General features: G+C 44.6%; 2 protein-coding genes across 4 annotated transcripts; both read left to right on the forward strand.

Moving 5' to 3' along the window:
• Positions 1 to 2,443: 2,443 nt before the first annotated feature.
• On the forward strand, positions 2,444 to 6,806 carry LOC110069828 (uncharacterized). Of its 3 annotated transcripts, none has more exons than XM_020777395.3 (2): positions 2,444 to 2,558; positions 4,258 to 6,806. In XM_020777395.3, the coding sequence occupies exons 1-2, from the start codon at positions 2,504 to 2,506 to the stop codon at positions 5,304 to 5,306; spliced, it is 1,104 nt and encodes a 367-aa protein (XP_020633054.3). In that variant the 5' UTR covers positions 2,444 to 2,503; the 3' UTR covers positions 5,307 to 6,806. The 3 variants fall into 3 exon arrangements, with proteins under 3 accessions (XP_020633054.3, XP_078244415.1, XP_072844504.2); XM_078388289.1 differs by having other exon boundaries at positions 2,461 to 2,558; positions 4,261 to 6,806; XM_072988403.2 differs by having other exon boundaries at positions 2,470 to 2,666.
• A 473-nt stretch (positions 6,807 to 7,279) lies between these two features.
• LOC110069829 (uncharacterized) lies at positions 7,280 to 23,955 on the forward strand. Its single transcript, XM_020777396.3, has 4 exons — positions 7,280 to 9,638; positions 12,529 to 13,596; positions 16,717 to 16,843; positions 18,235 to 23,955. The coding sequence occupies exons 2-4, from the start codon at positions 12,796 to 12,798 to the stop codon at positions 19,209 to 19,211; spliced, it is 1,905 nt and encodes a 634-aa protein (XP_020633055.3). The 5' UTR covers positions 7,280 to 9,638; positions 12,529 to 12,795; the 3' UTR covers positions 19,212 to 23,955.
• Positions 23,956 to 25,042: the final 1,087 nt, after the last annotated feature.

Below are 25,042 nucleotides of genomic sequence, written 5' to 3' on the forward strand. Positions count from 1 at the left end.
GATCGATCAATCGATAGATATAGATATATTTGATTTTTACCCTGCCCCTCTAGACTATGTCTACTCGGGGTGGCTTACATCGATAAAAACACATCAATATAACACGTATAAAATCAAAAAGAATACAATTATAACAATTAAATTCCAAACGACATATATATGAGAGAGAGAGAGAGAGAGAGAACTTAATTGACTGGAGGGAAGGCCTGCTTGAACAGCCAAGTTTTTAATATAATTATTTTAATATAATATATATTAAATATAATGTTTTGTAATAAAAATTGTCTTCAAAATAGGGACATTTCTGATTGTGGGGGGATTTATTTTTTGTTTGTGTTTCGTTTTGCACTGAAATCAACCTGAAAATCTTACATAAGAATAATCTTCCCTCAAAGAATAATCTTCCACTCTCCTATTAGGCAGAGTGAAATGGTTGCTTCAGGAGCAGATTTGAAGTGCACCAAAAATGCATCATCATCATCATCATCATCATCATCATCATCATCATCATCATCATCATCATCATCATCATCATCATCATCATCATCATCAATCTTAGAAAGTAGACTGGAAGGGACTTCATGAATCATCAATTGTTGTAAGCCGCCCAGAGACCTTTGGGTAGAGTGGGCGGCATATAAATTAAATAAATAAATAAGTCCAGCCCTTGTCAAAGAGGCCCAGTGGGAAATTGAACGCCCAACCTCTGGCTCCGCAGCCAAATTCGTAAACCACTAAGCTGGTTTACGTCTTGCTTGTTGACTGGGAAGCAAGGTAGTCTGGAACATAATTTATGCAAGTATATATAAGGATTAACGCAATCTATTGCAATATTAGAATACAATTAAAAGAGGTCATCCTTTTTAAGGAAGTTGACTAATTGTAAAAATACATCATGGAAAAGAAAACACAGCAAAAGCCGCACAAAAATACCATTCTTCAGCAAACTTGTTTAAATAAAGGCATCTCTGCCTGTTGAAAGAAGGACAAGAAGAATTAAGCCAGCCTAGGTTTCCTTAGAAGAAAGTTCCCGAAAATGCTGTCTGTTTCAGCTGGTTCAGCCTTGACTCCAAATAGGCCATCCTGTGTATTTCTTCCAATCGCTTTCATGAGCCACATGGGATGAAAAGACGTGGCCGAACAATCTATTCCCAAACTAGTGCTGAATGAAAGATCTGTTGGACTTTTTGCAGACTTGCAGGCTGCCTTTAGTAGCTTCGGCTGGGAGGGAACGTTCTGGACCGGAGTGACTATCAGGATATTTAGCACTAATCAATTGTTCCCTTCTGCTCCCTGCCTCTCCACATGAGAGGATTTTTCCCTATCTAGAGTCTGTTGAAATCTGTTGCTGAAAAGCACTCACATTAGTCAACTTGCTTAAGTAATGAAAAAGAAAATATTTCTACTACTAATATCTGAGTGAGTTATTGAGACAGTAAGTGCCAGTTAATAAGAAAAGGTTTGGACTAATTTGGGGAACTTGAAGCTGTTCTGTTCTGTGAATCCTCCTCTTCTGCTATGCAGCTAGAGGAATTTTACTAAAAATTCAAAACGGCAACAGGATCACCATCCAAGTACAGTGGATTATGTAGAGAAACAAAAAGGCAGATTCCTCTCTGCACAGGCTCTTTGGGGCTCACAGAAAAACATTTTTACCATTTCACTTAGTTATTTCTCTGGTCAGCCACCATGGAAAATATGACTCTTAATTGCAGCACCTCTTTCCCTGGCTCTTTTGAGAGTGGTTTTAAAAGGACTGTTTTGACTTACTATATTTCTAACTCACATTTCATCTGATGGCATTCAATGGAACAACCACAGTTCCTTCCCCCTTCATTTTATCTCCACAGCAACCCTTTGGGGTAAATGAGGCTGGGGGGGGGTGTTGGAATTTGACCATTGCTTTTCATGACTGATGGGAGTATCTGGTCTTCTGATCCCAAAGCCAACATTCTCTATAACCACTACACCACACTATCCTGCAAAGTGTCCGCCTATAGCGGAGGTTCAGGTAGCTCATCCAGGTTAGTTTACCAATAAAGATTGGTAGCACCGAAGCATGTAGCCTAACTAAGGCACCTGACTTTGGGGTAAAGAATCCTTGGCCCTCCAAAGTCGTTGACTACAACTCCCATCTTCCCTCACTACTGGCTTTGTTCCAAGCCCCGCAGCATATAGAGAGCTACAGATTTCCCAAACCCTGTCTTTCGCAGATATGAAAAGCTACATTTATTGGCGTTTCTCATCCATGGCCATTGTTCTGGGAAGATTTAATCTTAAATAAATAAAGTATCGGTTCTCTGGTTATGTTTTTTTTCCCCTTTTTTGGCCTTCTCTCCTGGAAGAGAGAAAAAGCACAAAAGAATTTCTTCCCCATTTAAAGTGAGGGGTTCTTAAAAGGGTTAAGTTGACAGAGTCTCCATCTCCTAGAGAGACCAAAAGGGAAGTGGGAGGGAGTCGTAGAACGCCGTCCCGGGCTTCGGCCCCGCCCCCTCCCGTGGGAATGTGCACCTTGGATTGCTCGCAGGTGCGAAGGATGAGCGACCGCCGTGGGGTCGGTGAGTTCTTGCAAGCAGGGGCTCCCGCGGAGAGCTTGGCAACACTCTGTTCCTTTTGGACCACAACTCCCATCATCCCCCAACCTGGCAGCGACACACTTCTGCAAGGCAGGTGCTCCATTAGCAGGGTCTCCAACGCCACATACTTTCCAGGAAAGTCCCGGAATGAGTGGAGCGGTGGGGAAGACGGTTGGGTACCTTGGGTCTCCAGATGTTCTTGGACTTCAACTCCCAGAAATCCTGGCCAGTAGAGGTGGTGGTGAAGGTTTCTGGGAGTTGTAGTCCAAAAAACATCTGGAGGCCCAAGGTTGGGGACCACTGGGTCAGAACTTAAAGAGATCGGAGTTCGAAACTGGACTGAGAAGCTCACTTGGGTGCCCTTCTCTCTCAGCCCTGACCTACCTTGCAAGATCATTATGAAGCTGAACGGGAAGAGGAGGAGAGTGGTCTTAACCAACCAGATAGGCGGGATATAAACAAACAAACAAACATGTAACTAATCCATAATTTTCTAAGGTTATACAGGATTTGGAGGCCATGGAGTGTGCCGACTGCTAGAGGTGTACAATTTTTGGACTGCAACTCCCAGAAAAACTCCTCAGAAATCTCTGAAATACAGGGGTATCTCGGTTTACCAAATTAATGTGTCTTACCTACGGGATGTTACATACAGCGAAAAATTTGCCATAATAATTGCCATAGGAACGGGGATGGTGCTATAACCTCTGGGCACAATGCATCCTGGGGAAACTTCCTTGTACTGTGGGGGAAAAAACAAAAACACGGAAACCCAGGCAGTATTTTCAACGGATTTTCCTTTGCAAACCGAAAATTACATTAACCAAGATCTTCGTAAACTGAGGTACTACTGTAACAATAATTGTGGCTTGATGCCGTGTAATAGCCCATACAAGCATAGGTCAAATAAACTACAATAATAATGTGCCGTCAAGTTAATTCTGATTTATGATGCTTTCCAGGGTCTTATAGATAAAGAGAATACTCAGAAGTGGTTTCCCTTTTTCTTCTCGGGACATCCTGGGACTGTGCAGCTTGCCCAAGGCCACCCAGGCTGGCTGTACTCATAAGAGGCACAATGGGGAATCAAACTCCCAACCTCTGGCTCCAGAGCCAGATACCTAAACTGAATGCCCGGGGAATTCTGGAAGGTGTAATCCAAAAACAGACACCTGGATACCTCTACTAAAAATGTATCAAGCTTTACTGCAGTTGAACCACTACTCCATGGGGCTCCTTAAAAGGACACATAGTGGAAACTGAGTCCGTTTGATTTGTTTCAACCCTCTAGGGACAGTGGTCCCCAACCTTGGGCCTCCAGATGTTCTTGGACTTCAACTCCCAGAAATCCTGGCCAGCAGAGGTGGTGGTGAAGGCTTCTGGGAGTTGTAGTCCAAGAACATCTGGAAGCCCAAGGTTGGGGACCACTGCTCTAGGAGAACAGCAGGAAATGAGTTTTTCCCCCTATAGTGACAATACTGCAGGAAAAATACCCTCACATTTCAAGGTATTCTCTTCCCGAGGCTAAACATTTGAAAAATACCCTCACATTTCAAGGTGTTCTCTTCCCGAGGCTAAACATTCCCAGATCCTTCAATGCTTCCTAGATTGGTTCGTTCTGTTTTTTAGAAGCTGTTCTTTCCTCCCTTCCTGTCTGAAATCATTATTCTCTCTATTCCAGCAGAGAAAAACAAGGATGAGGGAAAAATACCCCAGATTCAACCGGACATCATTCTGGCTAAGAAAGTGCAGGTTAAGTTTGGGAGTGCCGAAGGACTGCAAAAGCAGATTGGGAACTTCAACAACAACTGCAGGAAAGAAACTATTCGTTTTGAAGGCAGAGACTTCCCGCAAGTCCAGTCAACGGGAAGGGCTGGAGAGAACCGGAACGCGTGCGATGTGTGTGGGAAGCACTTCAAAGATGAGTCCAACCTTAAAAGACATCACAGAAGCCACACAGGAGAAAAACCTTACCTGTGTGTGTACTGCGGGAAAACCTTCAGCCGGAATGCAAATCTCGCTTCGCATCACAGGACCCACACAGGGGAGAAACCGTACGCCTGCACCCGTTGCAGCAAGACTTTCTGTGATAAATCGAGCCTGAATCGACACCAGAGGACCCACACCGGGGAAAGGCCGTACGAGTGTGAGGCCTGCGGCAGATGCTTTGACCTGAGCCAGTCCCTGATTAGTCACCAGAGGATACATACAGGGGAGAGACCATATCAGTGCTCAGAATGTGGCAAAACTTTCAACCGAAGCCAAAACCTGCGTAGTCACCAAATAATTCACACGGGAGAAAAACTGCATAAGTGCTCGGAGTGCGGGAAGAGCTTTAGTCGCAGCCAGAATCTGACCAGGCACTTGAGTAGCCACACGGACAGCAAACTGTACACGTGCTATGAGTGTGGGAAAAGTTTTCGCCTGAGCCAGTATCTTATTAGCCATCAAAGGGTCCACACGGGAGAGAAACCGTATACATGTTCCCAGTGTGGGAAAAGTTTCAACCTCAGCCAAAATCTGATCAGCCACCAACGAATACACACGGGGGAGAAACGATACCAGTGTTCCGAATGTGGGAAAAGCTTCAGCTGGAGTCAGGATCTGCTCCGCCACCAGAGGATCCACACAGGGGAGCAACCGTATCATTGCTCGGAATGCGGGGACCGCTTCAATCGTCGGGAGAACCTTATTAGACATATGAGAATGCATGCAGGAGAAAGCCCTTAGGTTGGCCTCCATATAAAGACGACTTTGGTGGGAACCCACCCCTGATCAGCCCTCGAAAACATCCCACACACACACGAGAAATTCAATTTTGTGAAATCTGGCTAGGAATGGTTAATTCAAAACTATGCAATGCCTTTACAGACCACTAAAAAATTATCATTGGAAAATACACAAGCTTTCATGGATCAAAAACCACTTCATCAGGTTTGTACCAGTGTGAAGAACTTCAAAGTTGTGTATTGTCTGATGAATGTGTTTTAGTTGCCTGTAAAAGTGTTGCCTAGTTTTGCATTTTGTATCAACTACATAGCTACCCTTTTTTGCCCCTGGGAATTATTTTTTCCTTTCCTGCTCCCACCCACTTTAAAAACTGGAAATACTTTAACAATATCAGCCTTCCATCCTTCCGAGGTCGGTAAAATGAGTACCCAGCTTGCTGGGGGGGCAATGTGTAGCCTGTATAATTAAAATTGTAAACCGCCCGGAGAGTGCTTGTAGCGCTATGGGGCGGTATATAAGTCCAATAAATAAATAAATAAATATTTTTTTTAAAAAAATATGTGTGTGTCACATGGACACATGGAATCCCAAGCCAGAATTAAAATTGCTGGAAGAAATATCAACAACCTCCTATATGCAGATGATAGCACTCTGATGGCAGAAAGTGAGGAGAAATTAAAGAACCTTTTAATGAGGGTGAAAGAGGAGAGCGCAAAAAACGGTCTGAAACTCAACGTCAAAAAAAATAAAAACCAAAGCTCATGGCCAATGGTCCCATCACCTCCTGGCAAGTGGAAGGGGAAGATATGGAGGCAGTGACAGATTTTACTTTCTTGGGCTCCATGATCACTGCAGATGGACACAGCAGCCACGAAATTAAAAGACACCTGCTTCTTGGGAGGAAAGCGATGACAAATCTTGACAGCATCTTAAAAATCAGGGACATCACCTTGCCAACAAAAGTCAAAATAGTCAAAGCTATGGTTTTTCCTGTAGTGATGTATGAAAGTGAGAGCTGGACCATAAAGAAAGCTGACCACCGAAGAATTGATGCCTTTGAATTGTGGTGCTGGAGGGGGCTCTTGAGAGTCCCCTGGACTGCAAGGAGAACAAACCTATCAGTTCTAAAGGAAATCAACCCTGAATGCTCACTTGAAGGACAGATCCTGAAGCTGAGGCTCCAGTACTTTGGCCATCTCATGAAAAGACTCCTTGGAAAAGACCCCGATGTTGGGAAAGTGTGACGGCAGGAGGAGAAGGGGACGACAGAGGATGAGATGGTTGGACAGTGTCATCGAATCAACCAACATGAATTTCACCAAACTACGGGAGGCAGTGGAAGATAGGAGGGCCTGGCGTGCTCTGGTCCATGGGGTCACGAAGAGTTGGACACGACTAAACAACAACAACGTCACATGGACTATGATGAGAAGGGTTTTATTTTAAGCACTTGCTATGGCTCTGTAAAATGGTAATAAAATAAAATTTAAATTAAAACAATATATTCAGTGACTGCGTTATATCACTCTAAGGCAGCAATTATGGAACCACAACTCCCAGCGTTCCTCACAACTGGCTTTTACTGTACAGAATCATAGAACAATGGGGTTGGAAAGAACCTCTAAAGCCATCGAGTCCAACCCCCTGCTCAATGCAGGAATACAAATCAAAGCAGTGTTGGATTGCTCACCATCTCCTGAGGTAATTTGCTCCCTTGGCATCCTGCTTTAACAATTAGGAAGTTTTCCCTGTTGTTCAACCAAGCTTTGGTGGTGAAGGCTGATGGTAGATGCTGTCCAGCAACATCTGAAGAGGCACACTTTGCTTCCCCTCTGCTCTAAGCCATGGTTTATGTTAGCCATGGTTTGTTGTTTTGAGCGCCCATTGTTTCAACAAAGCACAGAGATGATTGTTGTGGTTTTTTTGGGCTCTTTGGCCGTGTTCTGAAATTTGTTTTTCCTAACGTTTCGCCAGTCTCTGTGGCCGGCATCTTCAAAGGACAGGAGTCAGAATTCTGTCTGTACTCTGGTACAGTTTGCTTGGATAGTTGAGTATTTATAGCTGTGGGATTAATACTCAACTATCCAAGCAAACTGCACCAGAGAACAGACAAGAGTTCTGACTCCTGTCCTCTGAAGATTCGGCCACAGAGACTGGCGAAACGTTAAGAAGAACAACCTTCAGAACATGGCTGAAGAGCCCGAAAAACCCACAACAACCATCAGATCCCGGCCGTGGAAGCCTTCAAGAATACAAAGCACAGAGAGTTTGCTCCACTTCAGGTTTGTTACTCTCCCATTACTTTTCTAAGCTCCTGTTTCAGAATTTCAGCTGAGGAAAGCCATCAGGAATAAGCCATAACAATAAGCCAGAATTTTAAAGTCAAAAAGTATTCATTGCCTTTAACTGCAGTTTGTTGCTGGTTCATAAACTATGTTTTGTTCGTCAAAATAGGTTTAGGTATGATTGGAACATTGGATGTCTCAGGAAACCAAGATTTGGCAAACGGATGTATCTCTTGTTTGTTTTTGGACAAACACATTCTTCATTGTGAGAGTTCTGCCTGCCATACCCTATACCTAAAGAAACCTATATTTTGCTCACCTGGAGGAAAGGCCTGACTGGAAACCTTCAGAACCGAGGACAGACCTAACTTCCTATTAGCAAAGGAAGCTGCTTCTCATGGTTACTGGACCATACACCCTCACCAATGTACCTTTTGTCACCTGTTGTTTCAGGATTGAGGAACTGGGATGAAAAGGTTAAAAATACAATTGCATGTTCAGACCTTGTAAAAAACTTAATAGGTGAAAAAAGAATAAAAGTAAAAATGTAATTTAAAAAATTAACATGGCTTCCTCTTCTACATCTACAAAAAAAAGGAAGTTTGGGTTCAGGTTGTGGCTTGCAGCTGGTTAACAAACCATGGCTTCTGAGGAGAAGATGGGTTTACGTGCCAAATGTCAACAAACTGCATCATTGTTTATTGTGAAATGTGAACATAGTTAACAACAATTCAGAAACCAGCAAACCCAAAACCTGTTTTACCGTTATTTACAAACCTTCTCCAAGCCAAGGTAACTTTCGGCTTGTATTTCGAGAAGTCTTGCCTTACGTAAACAGTGTGTGGTATTGTCAAAATGCGTGTCTGGGTGTTTCCAGTTCTCAGATGAATGATTTCTTATCATCCCCTATTTTGATGGTGGTTGTGGGTTTTTCGGGCTCTTTGGCCGTGTTCTGAAGGTTGTTCAGACAAAGAACCCGAAAAACCCACAACAACCATCAGATCCCGACCGTGAAACCCTTTGAGAATACATCCCCTATTTTGTTACGAACTCTTTGGTTCCTAGGAAAAATCAATTCCAGCCCTTATCTTGCTGCAGAGACTGTTTACATTGAGCTTGTCGTTCCTGTTAGGGTCTGTGTATGCTACACATAATCCTTTTGTTTTATTCTGACAACAATTGTATGAACTGTTATTTATTTAGGAATAAAATATTTCTGTATAGTTTTGTTTTTTGTTTTTTCTCCTTAAAACAGGGTATTGGTGGAATGCCCTACCCATCTCCCCCACCTTGCAAGAACAGTGTTGAAAGTTGCAGTGCAACAAAGGTTTCTGTGGGGGAAACAGACATCACTCAGTCTTGCTTTATTTATTTATTATTTATTTATTATTTATTTTTAAACTTATATTGAAAGCACCTCCCTAATCGGCGAGGAAGGCTGGCTGGGTGGTGGAGCTGTCCAAAAAAAAAAAAAGAAGTAAGGCTTCAAATCTCTGGGCTCCCGTATGCAAGCATACACGAGACCTTGTGGCAAATGTCCACTTTTGGACTACAACGCCCAGCATCCGTAGCCAACAAAGTCTACGGAACCATACCGGGATTCAACCACTTTTTAAGTAGTTAAAATACCCTGGAGTGTTTTTTTTTAACTACAACTTTGTTTTTGAAACTGTTCTGCTGCTTCCCCTTCTAAAAAAAGGAACGATCTCAAGTTGCGCCCCCGCGTATCCATCGGAACTTCCCCGGATGCCATCCTAGTAACGGCTTTGGATCTGCCCTCCAAGGGTTAAAACGATAGAGTTGCACTTTTCTTGAGAGAGATGGCACACAGGGTTTTTTTTTTCTCCAAACGAAGAGCTGGTAGTAAATAGTGGAGAGGGGCCCTTCCTGCTCTTTTCCCCGCCAGCCTGGGAGGACTTGATGCCTTTCCCATTGCAAACTGAAGATTTGATTTTTAATCTTAATTTTGTTTTATTTTTTTTGCATGCACGCCCCTGGGTCCTTCTCCAGCTCCCCCGACCTTGGCTTTCTCGCTTCTTCTAAGAGGGTGAGTCGACCTGGGCGATGTTCATATTGGACGGATTGCTTTGGGGCAAGCAAGACAGCCCTCCTTCCCTTTGCTTTTCTCCCCTGGGAAAGGGAGGGGTCCAAGGGCGCAAGGCAGACAGTACAGGATCGGGCGCAGGAATGGCAGGGACGGACACTTGACAGTCCGATCGTCACTTTCTGCAGATCGAGACCCTCTCCGAATATATCTTTTAGAGCAGGGCAGAGAAATAAATGTTGCAAAAAAAAAATCAGTGCTCCTTCTTTAATACTGGATATTGGGGGGTGGAGGTGGGCATGACCCGTCTGTTTCTAGTGCCCAGACACGACCTGCCACTGGCAAATATAAGGTTCCCACACCCCATGCCTGGAGTTCTTTGAGATCTCCCCTTCCTTCCTTCTTTCCTTCCTGCTGTTCCTTTGTTAGCCGCCTTTCCTTTTCCCCTCCATTTTCTTCTCTCCAAAGACAGACCTTTGGAGAGGAAGCTCCATTCTGTATAATAGGAAAGAACAAAAAAAAGCATGTCCTTTAAGCAAAAGTTTTCCTTTCCTTCTACCAACAAGTATCCAGACTGATAATTTCCCTTTTTTTCAAGGGATGGAAGGAAGGGATGAAATGGAGCTGATATTTCCAGGTTGTTTCCCCCCCCCCCATCAAAAGAGAATGGCCAAATTCCAACAAGAAAAAAAGGGGGTCTGTACCCCTCTCTCTTCTTTGCACAAAAGCTCCTTGGTAATTATTATTTATAAAGCACCATCAGGCTTGACGAGCCAGGCAGGGCCCTGCCTCCGGGTGCTTACAGTCTAATATTAGACACACCAACAAGCAAGAACAAAACATGAAAGGGAGGTAGGTGAGAAACAGTGGAAAGATACTGTTTTAGATGGGTATGTCTAGACTGCATTGCCAAGAAAGGGGGGAAAAGAATTTTAAAAAGATAAATTTTGACATGTTACGGATGAAGAGATTTCTGTTTGAGCTTTTGTGGACCAAAATCTTCTTCCTCAAACACTTGGAATTTTTAAAATTATTATTTTATTTAAAATATTTTTCACCCCACCTTTCTTATGAAAAATAACCCAAGGTTGCTTACATCATAAAAATACAGCATTTGAAGTTGAAAACAATGTGGTTGACATCACTGAAAGCTAATTTTTAAAGCTACCAACATTGAAAGCCAATATTTCAGGCGGAAAACAATGAATCGACAACGGTGGTTTACTTCATGAAAAGCCAATATTTAAAGCTACAAACAATGAGTAGAAAGAGACAGCTTACATTATTAAAGTATAACATTAAAGCTAAAAAGAGTTAAGTATACAAATATTGAAAAGGAAGAAACACATCCCAGGGGACTCGTTTCTGTGCCGTTTCCCTTCTTGCTTTTAGTTGCCGGGCCTCAGGTTTCTAATAGAGAAGGGAAAGGTGAAGCTGAAATCCACCTGCCGTTCTCGAACAGTCATGATGCAAGAGGAAAAGGAATCTGGAGGGAAGAGGAAAAAGGCAGTTCTAAGGATTTGTTCTTAAGTTCTTTCTCATCAGGAGAAGCAAGCTCCCTAAGCTGTTCCTACCCCTGTGCCTCCGTGGACACCGTGTCTATTCCATACCAGAATTTGCTCTGTATTTCTAAGGAATAAAGGGTCGGACTACACTCCATCTAGTTCTTTTCAGCCAATTCTACCATTAGACAAAATAAGCCAACTGCTTCAAGCAACAGATGTTGGGGGTCAGCAGAATTAACCACCTTGTCCTTTCTGTGTCTCGGCTGGCAGAGAATGCTGTGTGTACCACCTGGCGTGCCCTGCACCTCATAAAATTAGCCATTATCAGATTTGGTGCAGAACTCTGCCTGGTTGCCAGGGTTCACATAAAATGAAATTTGGTAATCTCAGAGATTGACTACTGCAGTGCTTTCTACGTGGGGCTGCCCTTGGAGAGGATATGAAAGCTGCAACGGGTGCAATATGCAACAGCCAGGCTGGTGTCGGGCAACTTGAGATTCAGTCATATCTCCACAGTCTTAGCTTGCTTGCACTAGTAGCCTGTTTCCTTCCATGCCAAATGCACAGTACTAAAGTTGACAACGATTTGAGACTTTGTTGTTCCTAGGGTGCCCCTCGCTGAGATCTTCTGCTCATGTCACCTGCTTCTCCCAAGCTCCGATGTTGCAGGTGGCAACCCCAAGGGAGGCCCAGAATACGATGACTAGGAACCGGGCCTTCTCAGTGGTGGCCACAACCCTGTGGAACGCCCTGACATCGGAGATGCACTGGGCTCCTTCCCATCATTCTGAAAGCTAATGAAATCACAGCTTTTCAGAGAAACATTGTGAGATATTCTTTCCTCATGTTATTTTCTTTAGAACACGGCCAAAGAGCCCTTCAGAACACGGCCAAAGAGCCTGAAAAACCCAGAACAACCATTATTTTCTTTTGTTACGTGTTTATCTTGTTTTTGTGGCTGCCACCGTGTCTTTTTTGGGGGGGGGGGAAGAATTGATTTTCGGATTGTTGGGTGGGTGAGGTTGGGTGTTTTTATGCTTTATGTTGTAAACCACCCAGAGTTATAGCATGTCATCAGGTGGGCACTATAAACACCCAGTACATAAACAAATAAATAACTTGTTAGTGTTATAGAATCCTCTCTTCTGATGTGGAGAGAGAAAGATGAGAACATACTCGTAGGTAACGACTCATGAGCTCATACTGTGTGTCAGATTTCACTTCTTTATTTTATCATTCATTTCCTTTATTTGAAACATGTTTTTATCCCCTTCTTCTCCCAAAACAAAGCTTCCAGAGAATGTTCCTGATGAGTTAACACTGCAGCTGTAGCTTGTACAGGACTCTTGCATATTTCTTTTATGCCTGTCTGTGTTTACTTTCCTCAGGGAGAGAGAAAAAAAGCCATTGGTTCATCAAGGAGAGACATCTTTTTTCCAGATGATCTGACTTTCTCCAGGGAGGAACGTGGGAGATCAACAACAACAACAAAAAAAAATAATACGTATCATCACGGAGGTGGCCCCAAACGTCCTACGGAACAACCCATTTCAAAGTGATGTAATTATAGATCTGAAACTTAGTTTGTGAAGCACTTCTATTTCAATAGCCGCCAAAGACAGAAGAGGGGCGAAGCACCCACTTTGGGAAGCAGAATGGCTGCCGAGCAGAGAGATCGGTCGCCCTTGGATCTCCACTACCAGGCTGGACTGGACCAAGGAGTCAATCCGGCTATGAAAATGGAGGATGTGGAACCAGCCAGCCTGAAATCTGAGGCAGAATGGGAGAGACCAAGAGAAAGCCCGAACGTCGCCCAGAACAGGGCAGATGGACACAACCTGGAATGGAGGGGACCTCAACATATTAAACAAGAACCGGAGGATGGCTTGTTGTCGCATCGCTGGGAAGCCCAATGGCAGCAGTTCTTAGGGGGTGTCCAGTCTCCCCGTCCAGGATGGGGGACGAGACAGCTGCCAGGAGCTACGCCGTGGGGGGACATGAGGGTGCCCGTAACCCATTTTGAAGGGGTGGCCACTACGGCCGGCCAGCAGCCCCTGGAAAGGCAGTTCTTGCCACCGCAGCCGTCAGGCTTTGACCAAACAACACAGACGGCCGTCCCGAAGCCACGGAAAGTGAAGGAGGAAATGGGTGGCGAAGAGGTCCTTAGCCCGGAGCCCCCCTGCCGGCGTTTCCGACAGTTCCTCTACCAGGAGGCTGAGGGGCCCCGCGAGGTCTGCAGCCACCTCTGGGATCTTGGCCACCAGTGGCTGAAGCCGGAGAGGCACACCAAGGAGGAGATCCTCGAGCTGGTCATCCTGGAGCAGTTCCTGGCCGTCCTGCCTCTGGGAATGGGGACCTGGGTGCGGGAATGCCAGCCCCACACCTGCGCTCAGGCGGTGGCTCTGGCGGAAGATTTCCTGCTGAGGCACCAAGAGGATGGGAGGCAGGAACAGAAGGTGAGAGCAGGTGAAGTCCAGATGGGACTGTCGGGAGCACACAGCAGGTTCAAGACATTTTGCCGCCTGAGGCAAAGGGTTTAAATGAGTCCTCTTCTGTTCCAAGACCAGAAGCCGACCAGGCTGGCAGTTGGATGGATGAATGAATGGGTAGTTTACAGTTTAATTATGCAGGCTATCTCATTGCCAGCATGGAGGAAGATTCATTTGCCAGTCATTTCGCCTTGTGTACATGGACTAGGCGTGTGGCGCCATCTTGCCCTTCCCCTCAGGGACCAAAATGTCTTGGGCCCATCCTGGTGCTCCGTTTGAAACAGCTTAGCCCAAGAACCTCCATGTTAATGTCCTTCAATGCCCTGTAGTGGGATTATACTGGACACATGAAGGGGCATTGTGGGAAATTAAAATGGCGGCTCTGAACCCTCCTTGGAATGCTGGAGTGACTCCCAGGTTCAAGCTGTAAAAATAAGCAGTTTAATATAAGTAATCATGTGCTGTCAAGTCCGTCCTGACTTAGGGTGACCCTTTTCGGAGTTTTCCAGGTAGAGAATACATAGAAGTGGTTTACCCTTGCCTTCCTCTAGGGGGAGCCCTGGGACTGTGCAGCTTGCCCAAGGCCACCCAGGCTGGCTGTGCTTTGCAGGAGGCATAATGGGGAATCGAACTCCCAACTTCTGGCAGTTTAAAACACATGAATAAATTCTTCTTAAAAAGAGAGAGTGAGATTGAAGCTGTGGCCCACTCCTCCCCCCCACTCCAAACTGCTGGACAAAACTACCCAAGTTGTTCTTTTACTGATCTGACCTGCTGGATAGCTCAGGAGTTTAGAGCCAGAGGTTGGGAGTTCGATTCCCCACTGGGCCTCCTTGACAGGAGCTGGACTTCATGACTGAGAAGATCCCTTCCAGCTCTGCAGTTCTAAGATTTAAGATTGTATTTTCTTTTTCTTGTTACTGCATCCAAAATTACCTCCAGCCTTTTCAGTATGGGCATTGTCTGTTTGCTCCCTAACCAAAATTCTCTTAGTTGTGGTATAAACACCACTGATGTAACTTTCAGCAGTAAATTGCCATAGGATAGGAAGATATAGCATTGCCATTTTCTAATACATGCTGAGTTGTGCATCTGATAGGAAATTCCCTCTGCTGGCTTTGTCACTTGCAGCAATTAGTGGCTGAAAGTTACATTGCTGGTATGACCAAGACACATAATAATGGGCTCAAGCTAAAGGAAGCCAGATTTATGCTGAATATCAGAAAAAAAATTCTTAACTGTTAGAGTAGTATGACAAAAGAACCAATTACCTTGGGAGGTAATAAGCCCTCCAGTGCTGGAGATATTTAGTAGGAAATTGGATAACTGTCTATTGGATCTGCTTTGATTTGTATTTCTGCACTGACTAGGGGGTTGGATTCGATGGCCTTATAGGCCCCTTCCAACTCCATTATTTTAACAAATAGGGTTTTTCCAGTTCATTCCCTAAAGAAGGCTGTGATCATCACACCAGATGGTGAATTTGTTTCCCAGTGATGAAGACCTGAATTTTGCTGATTTCTTTGTTTCAAGCAAGCATAGTGATAATTCCAGGTTCATGCCAGATACTATAATGGTGTGTCACCTGATAGCGACACATCTAAATATCTAGTGATTTTTCCCATCTCAAGACATGATAGAAACATAAGGATTTTAAAATCAATTCTCTTTTAAGTAGTTTTTAAAAAAATTTTAATTGTTTCCCCTCTAATTCTCTTTTTCTCCTCACTTTTTGTGAGGAAAAAAGACCTAACAATTTTAAAAAACTTGCTTACAGTCGTGTCCCACTTAATGATTACCCCGTATAATGACGAATCCGCTTCACGACGATGTTTTTGCAATCGCGATCGCAAAACAATGTTTTAATAGGGTTTTTTCACTTTGCGACGATCGGTTCCCTGCTTCGGGAACTGATTCTTCGCATTACGACGGTCCAAACAGCTGGTCGTTGGGTTTTTAAAATGGCCGCCAGCTGCTCAAAACGGCTCCCCACTGTTTTTAGGAGGCATTTTTCGCACTACAGGCAGCGAAAATGGCCGCCCCTATGGAGGATCTTCGCTGGATGAGCAAGTATTCAGCCCATTGGAACACATTGAACTGTTTTCAATGCATTTCAGTGGGCTTTTTTATTTCGCTTGACGACGTTTTATCTCTACAGCGATTTCGCTGGAATGAATTAACGTCGTCAAGCGAGGCACCACTGTATATTTTTAATTCTTTGGGATTGAACTTTGAAAAAGGTTGAAATGCCCAGTGTTGGGCTGGGTTCAAATCTTGGCTTAGCTGTGAAAAATCGCTTGTTGAAATCCCGTTGGCACAGTCAGTTGCAGCTAGAGTTAGGCCTACTGAGTCAGTGGCAATTTGATGAGTTCATTCCTCCTGAGGTTCCATTGAAATGGGATTAGGTGTGACTTAATACACGAGGCAACAGGATTTTAGTGAGGGGTATGTGGGGCCATCTCACATGCCTTGGATCGTCAGATTAATATAGTATAATCTCTGTACTTTACATTTTTAATGTATCTTCCACTAATTTTCAGTCTTTGATTTGAGTCTAGAAAGAGATACAATGCACTCTTGCCTGACACATTTGCCTGTGGGACACTATTCTGTTCCTCTGTACTCTGCCCTGGCAGTAGCTTCTTGTCTGGAATTTAAATTGTGCACCAAGACAATCAAATGTGAAGGCACACCCATGCCTTTTAGAATTTATCCACAGGGAAGAGCTACCATGCTTGTAACTGGAATGTGACAGAGCAGTGTGTGTGTGTGTGTGTGTGTGTGTGTGTGTGTGTGTGTGTGTGTGTTTGTGTGTGTTTGTGTGTGTTTGTGTGTGTTTGTGTGTGTTTGTTTGTGTGTGTGTGTGAGAGAGAGAGAGAGAGAGGAGGGAATGCTTGTGAACAGAATTGCCAGTTATAAAAATTCCTGTTAGTGTTGTGTTCTCCTTATTTTCCAACAAAGTAGCTTGTTATAGGTAGTGATGGTACTGACAACTCACTGATTTTGACCTCTTCTGTTGATGTGGGCTTCCGAAGCTTCTGTAGGGATTTTCATTCTTTTTTTTTTTAAATCACTCTTTGTTTTCAGGGTCCAGGGATGTTCCACGTGGTGACTGTGAATTTTCCTGACGGCGAGCGGGCGTCGAGAAACACTGCCCAGGGCCCACTTGGCAGGTTGGTCAAGGAAGAGGCCAGGGAGGATGATCACTCAGAAGGTAAGTGTGTCTTCTTTGGGACTGATCGCTTCCAGAATCCTCAGTAGCTTTGGTAATTTGATGGAGCCGTTAAAAAAAAAAAGGAAACTTTTAAAAAATCTGCTTATCATGGCTTACATGTCTGAGCTGGTATACCTGCGCAGGGCTAGCCTGAGGTATACTCCTTCCAAAGAAAACGGCAAAATCCATTCCACATATAGAAGTGGGTTGGACTGGTAGGTGGTGTTTGCTTCATCTCCGCATGGAGATAGTGTCAGGCACCACAGAGCAGCAGATGGTACACATCAGTGGTTCCCAACCTTGGGTCTTCTTGGACTACAGTTCCCAGAATCCTCAACCAGTCCTGCTGATGGTGAAGGCTTCTGGGAATTGTAGTCCAAGAACACCTGGGTGACCCAAAGCTGGGAACCACTGTTACAAGTTATCGGTTGTTTTAGGACAGAACTAAGCGTCACCAACAGTTTTGTCCTCCGGAAATGAGGACTGGCTATGAAGGAGGAATAGCTGACAAGATTGACAGTGCTGTTTCCACACACACACACACCCAAAAAATCTGCCACCTGAGGCAGCAGGCACGGTCATTGATGATGATGTATTGATGTATTGATTGATGATGTATTGGAATGTAAACACAGAGACGTAAATAGGAGTCTGGAGGGGAGAGAGGAAAGCATGGCTCCTTTTAAGTAGAAAGGCAGGGTAAAAATATTTGAAAAAAATAAATAAATAAGGCATGGGCAGTTATGAAGGAAAGGACAAGGGGTCTGTGCCAGTTCTAGGAGAAGATGGGAAACAAGAATGGAGATTTGAGGGTTTGTTTCATGTAATCAGAGCAAGGAAGGGGTTAGGGTTACTTTAGCATTGCAGTGCTAGATAGAAATAAAGAGACTGAGGTAGAGGAATCTGGGCCGGCCCTGCCATTAGGCAGAGGCATTTACCTCAGGCGGTGAATTTAGGTATCGTTAAAAGGTGGCAAATTATTCGGTAGTAACATAGTGTGGCTGCTTCCTTGTCAGGAAGATGGAGAGAAGGCTTGTGGGAATTTCTGTCTCAAGCGGCCTTGAAGACTCTATTGATAACATTGGGGGGGCCTCTTTTCTGCACTGCCTCAGGCAGCGCAATATCTTGGGTCAGACCTGCAGAAGAGTGGCACAGAGAGAAGTAATTTTCAGTAGTCAAGAAAAGAAATCCCCAGGAGGTCACACTTTTGTTTGAAAAGAGTGATGAGCCGTCTGTTATGACAGGGAACGACAAGGCATGATTAAGAGAAAAGATAACTTTTCTAGCAAGTCACCATTATAATTCAGAAATAGACTCCAGAATCTCCCCACAGCTTGGGCACAAAGACTGACGTGTCTGGATTCTCTCTCTCTTCCCCCCTCTCCCAATAGTTGATCGGCTGGTGAGTGAAAAAGAGGGTAACGACTGGAAAGATCCTCAGGAAATGGATCCACATGGGTTGACGTCCCTCCGAGCCCCAGAAGCCGTCGGCAGTTTCGGCAACGCAGGGGACACCAATGAGAGCCACGACAGGCCAAGGGCTTCACAGGAAAATAACCCAGAAGGGACAGAAGGAAACTCTGCCGGAGGAAAGCAGTCGCTGTGTTCAAACTGTGGGGGAGCTTTCATTCCCGGCTCGGTTCTCCTCGGGCCACAGGGGTTTCCTCTGGGGATGAATCCCTACAAATGCTCAGTGTGTGACAAGAGCTTTGGGCAGATTACCAAACTCATCGCCCACGAGAGGCTGCACACGGGGGACTGGCCGTACAAGTGCTCCTTTTGCGGGAAGAGCTTCAACCGGAACTCGGACGTCTCCCGGCATGAGAGGATCCACACCGGCGAGAAGCCGTTCAAATGTACCACGTGCGAGAAATGCTTCAGCCAGCGGTCCAAGCTGATCGTCCACGAGAGGTTCCACACGGGAGACAAGCCCCACACGTGCTCTTATTGCGGAAGGAGCTTCCACCAGAGGTCGGACCTCGTGAAACACGAGCGGATCCACACAGGAGAGAAGCCGTACAAGTGCTCGGATTGCGGAGGGAGCTTCCACCGGAGCTCCGATCTTGTGAAGCACAAGTGGATCCACACGGGAGAGAGGCCCTACAAGTGTTCCACGTGCGAGAAGTGCTTTCGCCAACGCTCGGCACTCCTTTACCATGAGCGGACCCACACAGGGGAGAAACCGTATACCTGTACTGCCTGCGGGAAGGGCTTCAGCTGCAAGGCCCATCTTGTCCTTCATAAGAGAACCCACACTGGGGAGAAACCCTACAAATGCAACTTCTGTGGGAAAAGCTTCACCACCAGCTCTTACTTCGTGAAGCACCAGAGAATGCATCTGGGTCAAGAACCCTTGCCGATGCTGTGAAAGAAGGGAAATTTGCTGCCTTCAGACTTCTCCAAGCAGAAATAGGCCATCGGCAGGACCACGTGACTGATCTCTGATGGGACTGTACCACTTCAGTCTGTAGGTGGGAAGCTAACTATGGGAAGGCTGTTTCCCTCCCCTCCTGATTTATTTATTTTTAAGTCACATGCACGCACAAGGAACGAGGATGTCAGGAAGAAGGGGTTCCTGGCAGTCTAGTTTTCCGTGTGCAAGGACATTTTGATTTAGAGGACCACACAATCAAATGTCCAGTCCTCAGGCTGCAGCTGGAAAGAGTTGAAAGCCAGCTAATGATTGTGAGAAAAGGAAATTACATTTTTGATTGGTCAGAAAACGGTGAAGAGCACCCAGCACTCATCCTATTTATGCATGGAAAAACTGTTCGGAGGAGTAAAGTTCTGTAATTAATTGTCCGATTAAAGAAAGAAAAGAGAGGAGAAAAAGCACACACCGAACCAGGCTGCCCGGCTTCCTAACAATAAAGAAGAGAAAGACTAGAGAGAAAAACCTTCTCCATTTCTTTATGACACAAGAATCAAAGGAGCTTTGGCAACCAGGCTGGAGAGCCATGGCCAGTTGGAGTAAACTAACCCTTCCCCACCTGCTGCCTCCCAAATATGTGATACTACAACACCCATCATCCGGAGGATGCACAATCACCCTGTGGAAGTAGACAATCCTGGGCCAGATGGAAAAATAGTTTAAGCTGGTAATAAGCAGCTACCTGTGTTTCTGACAACAGAAACTTGAACTACAGTAATTTACAGGGCTGAAATTATGGCCGAAATCCTGTTTTGCATTTACACAAATGCTATAACTTTTAGACGCAAATTGACATACTGTATTTTTCCATGTATAAGACACTACTTTTTCCTAAAATCATTACACTAAACATCGAGGGGCATCTTTTACATGGAAGTAAGCTGAGCTAGCTGAGGAGAGAACGCACATACCTTGCCTCTGTAAACAGGCTTCCTGCAGTCAGAAGTCAGGCAGCGAAAATGGCGGCCGGATGGAGGATTTTCCCCATAGGAACGCATTAAACGTGTTTTAATGCGTTCCTATGGGGTTTTTAGTCCCGCATAGCGACGAATCCGGATAGCGACGATTTTTTCAGAACGGATTATCATTGCTATGTGGGGCACCACTGTACCTTTGAAAGGCATTTTAGAACAGGAAGTTGTCAGGTGTGCTGCCCATTTTTAATCCATTTTAGAGGGATTTTTTAGGTGATAAAAATTAAACTAAAGAGCAACAGGCAATAAAATGAGGAGTGATTATTATTTAAATGCAGTGAGTAACCATGTTGAATAAAATGACTTTTTAAAGGCCATGGACAGAAACCTGTTCACAGACAGCACACTCTGCAATTGCTCAAGCAATTTCCAGCTCAGAGTGATGCGAGGCAAAGATCATCCCATAGAAAACCTTGGGGCACATGGGTGTGCAAGGGGGGTCCTGAAACCTCCCCTTCTTGTGCAATTATAGGAAAAAGATAACTGCATACACAGGGAGCTGTTGAACATGCTGAAAACAGACAAGAATTTGGCCCACAATGGGAGCAAATTACATTTTAAAGGGAACCTTTGAGACTTTGATAATTTATTTGGAAAGGGCTCTTAAACTAATTACCCCAAGCTATGCACTGCATAGAATGCAAAAGATTAGAGGTTCTGCCTCAAATAATTTTAAATGATTATAAACTTGGGAGCGAGAGGAAAAGAGAATGCTAACATTAAAGCCATACAGTAGGATCAGTATCCGCTGATTCACTTATCCACGGTCTGAAAATATGAAAAGAAAAAAAATCCTAGAAATATATATTTCCAAAGATGACGTTACTAAAACTGACCACTAGAGGGAGCCAGAGATCATGCTACACTACAGTATACAGTGGTGCCTCACTTAGCGATGTTAATCCGTTCCAGAAAAAACATCGCTAAGTGATTTAATCGCTAAGCGATTTTAAAAAGCCCATAGGAACGTATTAAAACACGTTTAATATGTTCCTATGGGCTAAAAACTTACTTTAAAGCGAAATTCCTCCATAGCAGCAGCCATTTTGGGTGCCTCTACAGTGAGGCAAAACAGCAGCTGCCATTTTGTTTTTGCAGCGGCCATTTTGGAACCGCCGATCAGCTGTTTAAAAAAGTTCGCTTTGCCATGATCGCTTCCCTGCGATTATCGCAAAGCGAATTTTAGCCATAGAGGACATCACTAAGCGATTGCTCCAGCAATGGCCAAAAGTCCATCGCAAAGCAATTTCATCGCTCAACGGAGCGATTGCTAAGCGAGGCACCACTGTATATAGTGTTTGCTATTAAAATAGCACTTGCTATAATCAGTGTTTTTCAGTATCCAGAGGAGGCGGGAGTTTGGAGATACTGGGATTCTATTGTATTTTCTTGGCAATAAAATTGGCCTCAAAAGCCTTTCTGGCTTCACACACGGAGCTAAGGATTTGTGAAGAATGTGGGGATGATGACAGCCAGTGCAGATTTTTTTAAAGGGGGGGGGAAATAGGGCAAATTGATTGTCTTTCACTTTTGTTACCTACAATGGTTCTACTGAACCGCCATTGAGCGCCATCTGAGGGGAAAAGCCACCTGGCATGTTTTATTCAGCTTCCTATGACAGGAATCTTTTTGCCCTCACATGTATGTATGCATAGTAATTTTCTGGCTTCGGAGATGCTGGGTGTTTTAGTCCCCCCCTCCCCCAATATTTTTTCCTAGCTCCCTTATTTTGATATGCAGTTGTGTAGCAGCTGAGAAACCCAACTAGCTGGTATTTGCAAGTATGTCTCTGGTTATACAGAAGGATTCACTTATCCACAGGATCAGTATCCACTGATTCACTCATCCACGGTCTAGAAACATTAAAAGAAAAATCCTAGAAATATAGATTTCTAAAGTTGAAATGACCAGAACTGGCCACAAGAGGGAGCCAGAGACTGTGCTATGTATAGTGTTCACTATTAAAATAGTGTTCACTATAATCTACCTTTTACAGCATTTAATATGAAAATACTGGGACTGTAGACTTTGCATTGCCATGGTAGTGGGGGGGGGAGGACTATCCATTTGTGTATATGTCTCTCTCTGCATATGTAAGATGAGGCCAGATGAAGGCCAGATCCAGCCCCAGTTGTCAGCGTGTAGTTTTGAATGCCTTTCCTTTGCTTGAATGTCTCCATGAGGAAGATACGAGGAAGGCACTGTGTTCTCTTAGTGGAACTTTCATGTGTCGAGGCGTTAAGGGCAAAGAAAATGCATGGGTCAATTTGTATTTGCCGTCCTTCTGACTGGCATACTTTTTAAAAAATGTTCTGTATATAAGCTGAGTGCTTCTCTTTGCCTTGACGGAATGATGCCATTCAGGGACCCATGTTTCTTACTCTGCAGCTATGCAACCCTAGAAGCTTTCCTTGTGACAGCGACTCTTCTTTCACACACACCCCTCTGTCCAAGCCTGGTTTTGCCAAAGAACTCTTTGCCTTACGCCTCTCTTCATAATGTGCTCGCAAAAGTTACTAGTCCTCAAGTGGAAGAAAAAAAAGTTTTGACACGTTTCTGCCTCAAACGGTAATGATGGCGAACGCTGCCGTATCCGACTCGTGGTGACTACGGAAGATGGCGCTAACTCGTGGTCTTCTTGTCCATAAGGGCCTCCACAGGAGAAGTGCATCTTTCGAATTTTAAAGAAGATTTTCTGTCTGATACGACTCTAGAATTCTGAAACCTGCCTTACTTCACTAACTCTTTAACTTTGGTCACATACGTGGAATTTGAACGCTACCAAATAAGAGGATTGCGGGCACACCAACCTAGAACAATCTTCTGGCATGCGTAGAGATCTCCACAGATTTTCCGTCCTCTATCTGCTGGCTTTTTTGTGTTTGTATTTATTTTTCCTCCACTATTGGTTTCCGTATCAAGTACCTTGTTGCGTCGTTGTGAGGAATGTCCGTGTATGAAAAAGACACGACGGCCAACGCCGTGCGTCTTTTTCGGGAGAGGAAACGTCAAGAAATCAAACCTCTTTTCTTAGAACGGGAGAGCTCTGGATCCTTGAGTCTAGCCTTAGTTGGCCTTCTCCACGTGTTTTGCTTCTAGCGAGAGACTGAGCTTCTGGCGACCGACTTCCTCTTACGGAGGAGTTTGCCCGTATTATGACTTTGGTTCTCCAAGCCTTAAAGGAGGACCTGTCCGATTCTGGAAGGTCAACCCAACAATGACAGGGAAGGTGGGGCACTGCCGTTTTTTTCATCTATTCTCACTTTATCTTTATTATTATTCTTTTTTCTCCTTTTCAAAAGGATGCTGTACAGGATTTAAATCTGCATGTCTAATTAAGCCATGGAACCGACGGGGTTGGGGAAATGCCGGGGATTGACGAAAGGAGGCATGGGGTGTTTCTTTGACCTTGACAAGGCGGTGTTTGGGGTGTTCTTTGACTTGGCTCTTATGACGGCACTTTTGTCTGTGAAACGCATGCACAAGAGGCAGTTTCGCCTCTGCTTTCTGCCTCGGAACGGCGACGATGCTGAACCCTGCCATATCCCAACTGGTGGTGACTACTGAAGGCAGCACTAATTAGTGGTTTTCCTGTCCATTATTATTGTCTCGTATGCCAGTTGTTGGTGTGCGTGTGTGTGTGTGTGTGAGTGCGTGTGTGTGCCTGCTATGCCGTATTCCTGAAATAAAACATTCTTTTGACTTAAGTCTGCTTGCGTTGTTCTTTCATGAGTTTCTGTCTCACTTTTCTGCTACAATTTGACCAACAGGATTAGAACCATCGTTACGCCGTGGCAAGACCAACCTGAAGAGATGGTCATCGGTGGGTGAAAGACACACACAGAGGGGGAAATGGGCCGAGATGAAACAATGTTGTGGTGGGCAGCGTGCCCCTCAATACCTCGGGGGGTGGGGGGGGTTATACCCCAGCACTTCAATTCCACAATATTTTAATGTCCGAGAAATTTCCTTCAGGTCTTGTAGAGGTTTGTTGAGTTTTGCTGCCCAAACGTTTCTGAATTTTTAAAGAAAAACTTGGCCATTAGAAAGTGTATTGTGTTTGGAGTGGCTGACCCAAGTTTAAAAACACTTAACTAAAAATCAAAGTATTTGGGGGTGTTGCTCTGTGTCGGGTGGGGTTTTGGCCCACAGACCTCCGGAGTTTGCTCATGGAGCTGAAGAAAGAAGAGATGGTGTGGTTCAGTGGTCAGAGCCAGGGTAAGCAATGCCTGTGGATCAAGAGGCCAGCCTTCACTCCTCTCCACCACCTGCTCAGAAGCCACGAAAGGTTCCAACCCCTTATACTGCCACTTCCCCCACGAAGTCATCCCTGTTGGTCAGAATCAAGCCAAGGATAGCAAATCCTCTAGTTTCTTTCTCCACTTTTTGTAGGAGAAAATGATGAGCCACACAAGCCAGGAATTTCTTGGAAGGGCCGTACTTGGCAGAATTTGCCTCCCAACTTATATCTGGGTAACTGAAATCTTCCATCGCTACTAGGTTGTGTCTCTTTGAAAAACCTGCAAAAGTTTCATCTGCATCCTCTCTTTGATTGGGGCGGTCGGTAGTAGATTCCAGCTACCAAGTTCCTTTTGTTTTTTTTGCCCCAAATAGATTGATCCAGATGCTCTCAATGGGACAGCCACTCTCCTCCTCCTGTATTTCTGTGCAGGAATCTGTATTTTTTTTACATATAGCTCCACTCTACCTCCCCTTTTTTATTCTCTCTGTTCTTTTTGATCAGTTTATATCCCTCAGTTGCTGTATTCCAGTCATGGGAGTCATGCCACCAAG

The sequence above is a fragment of the Pogona vitticeps genome, chromosome 2 (genome assembly GCF_051106095.1).
Source record: "Pogona vitticeps strain Pit_001003342236 chromosome 2, PviZW2.1, whole genome shotgun sequence".
Lineage (NCBI taxonomy): Eukaryota > Metazoa > Chordata > Lepidosauria > Squamata > Agamidae > Pogona > Pogona vitticeps.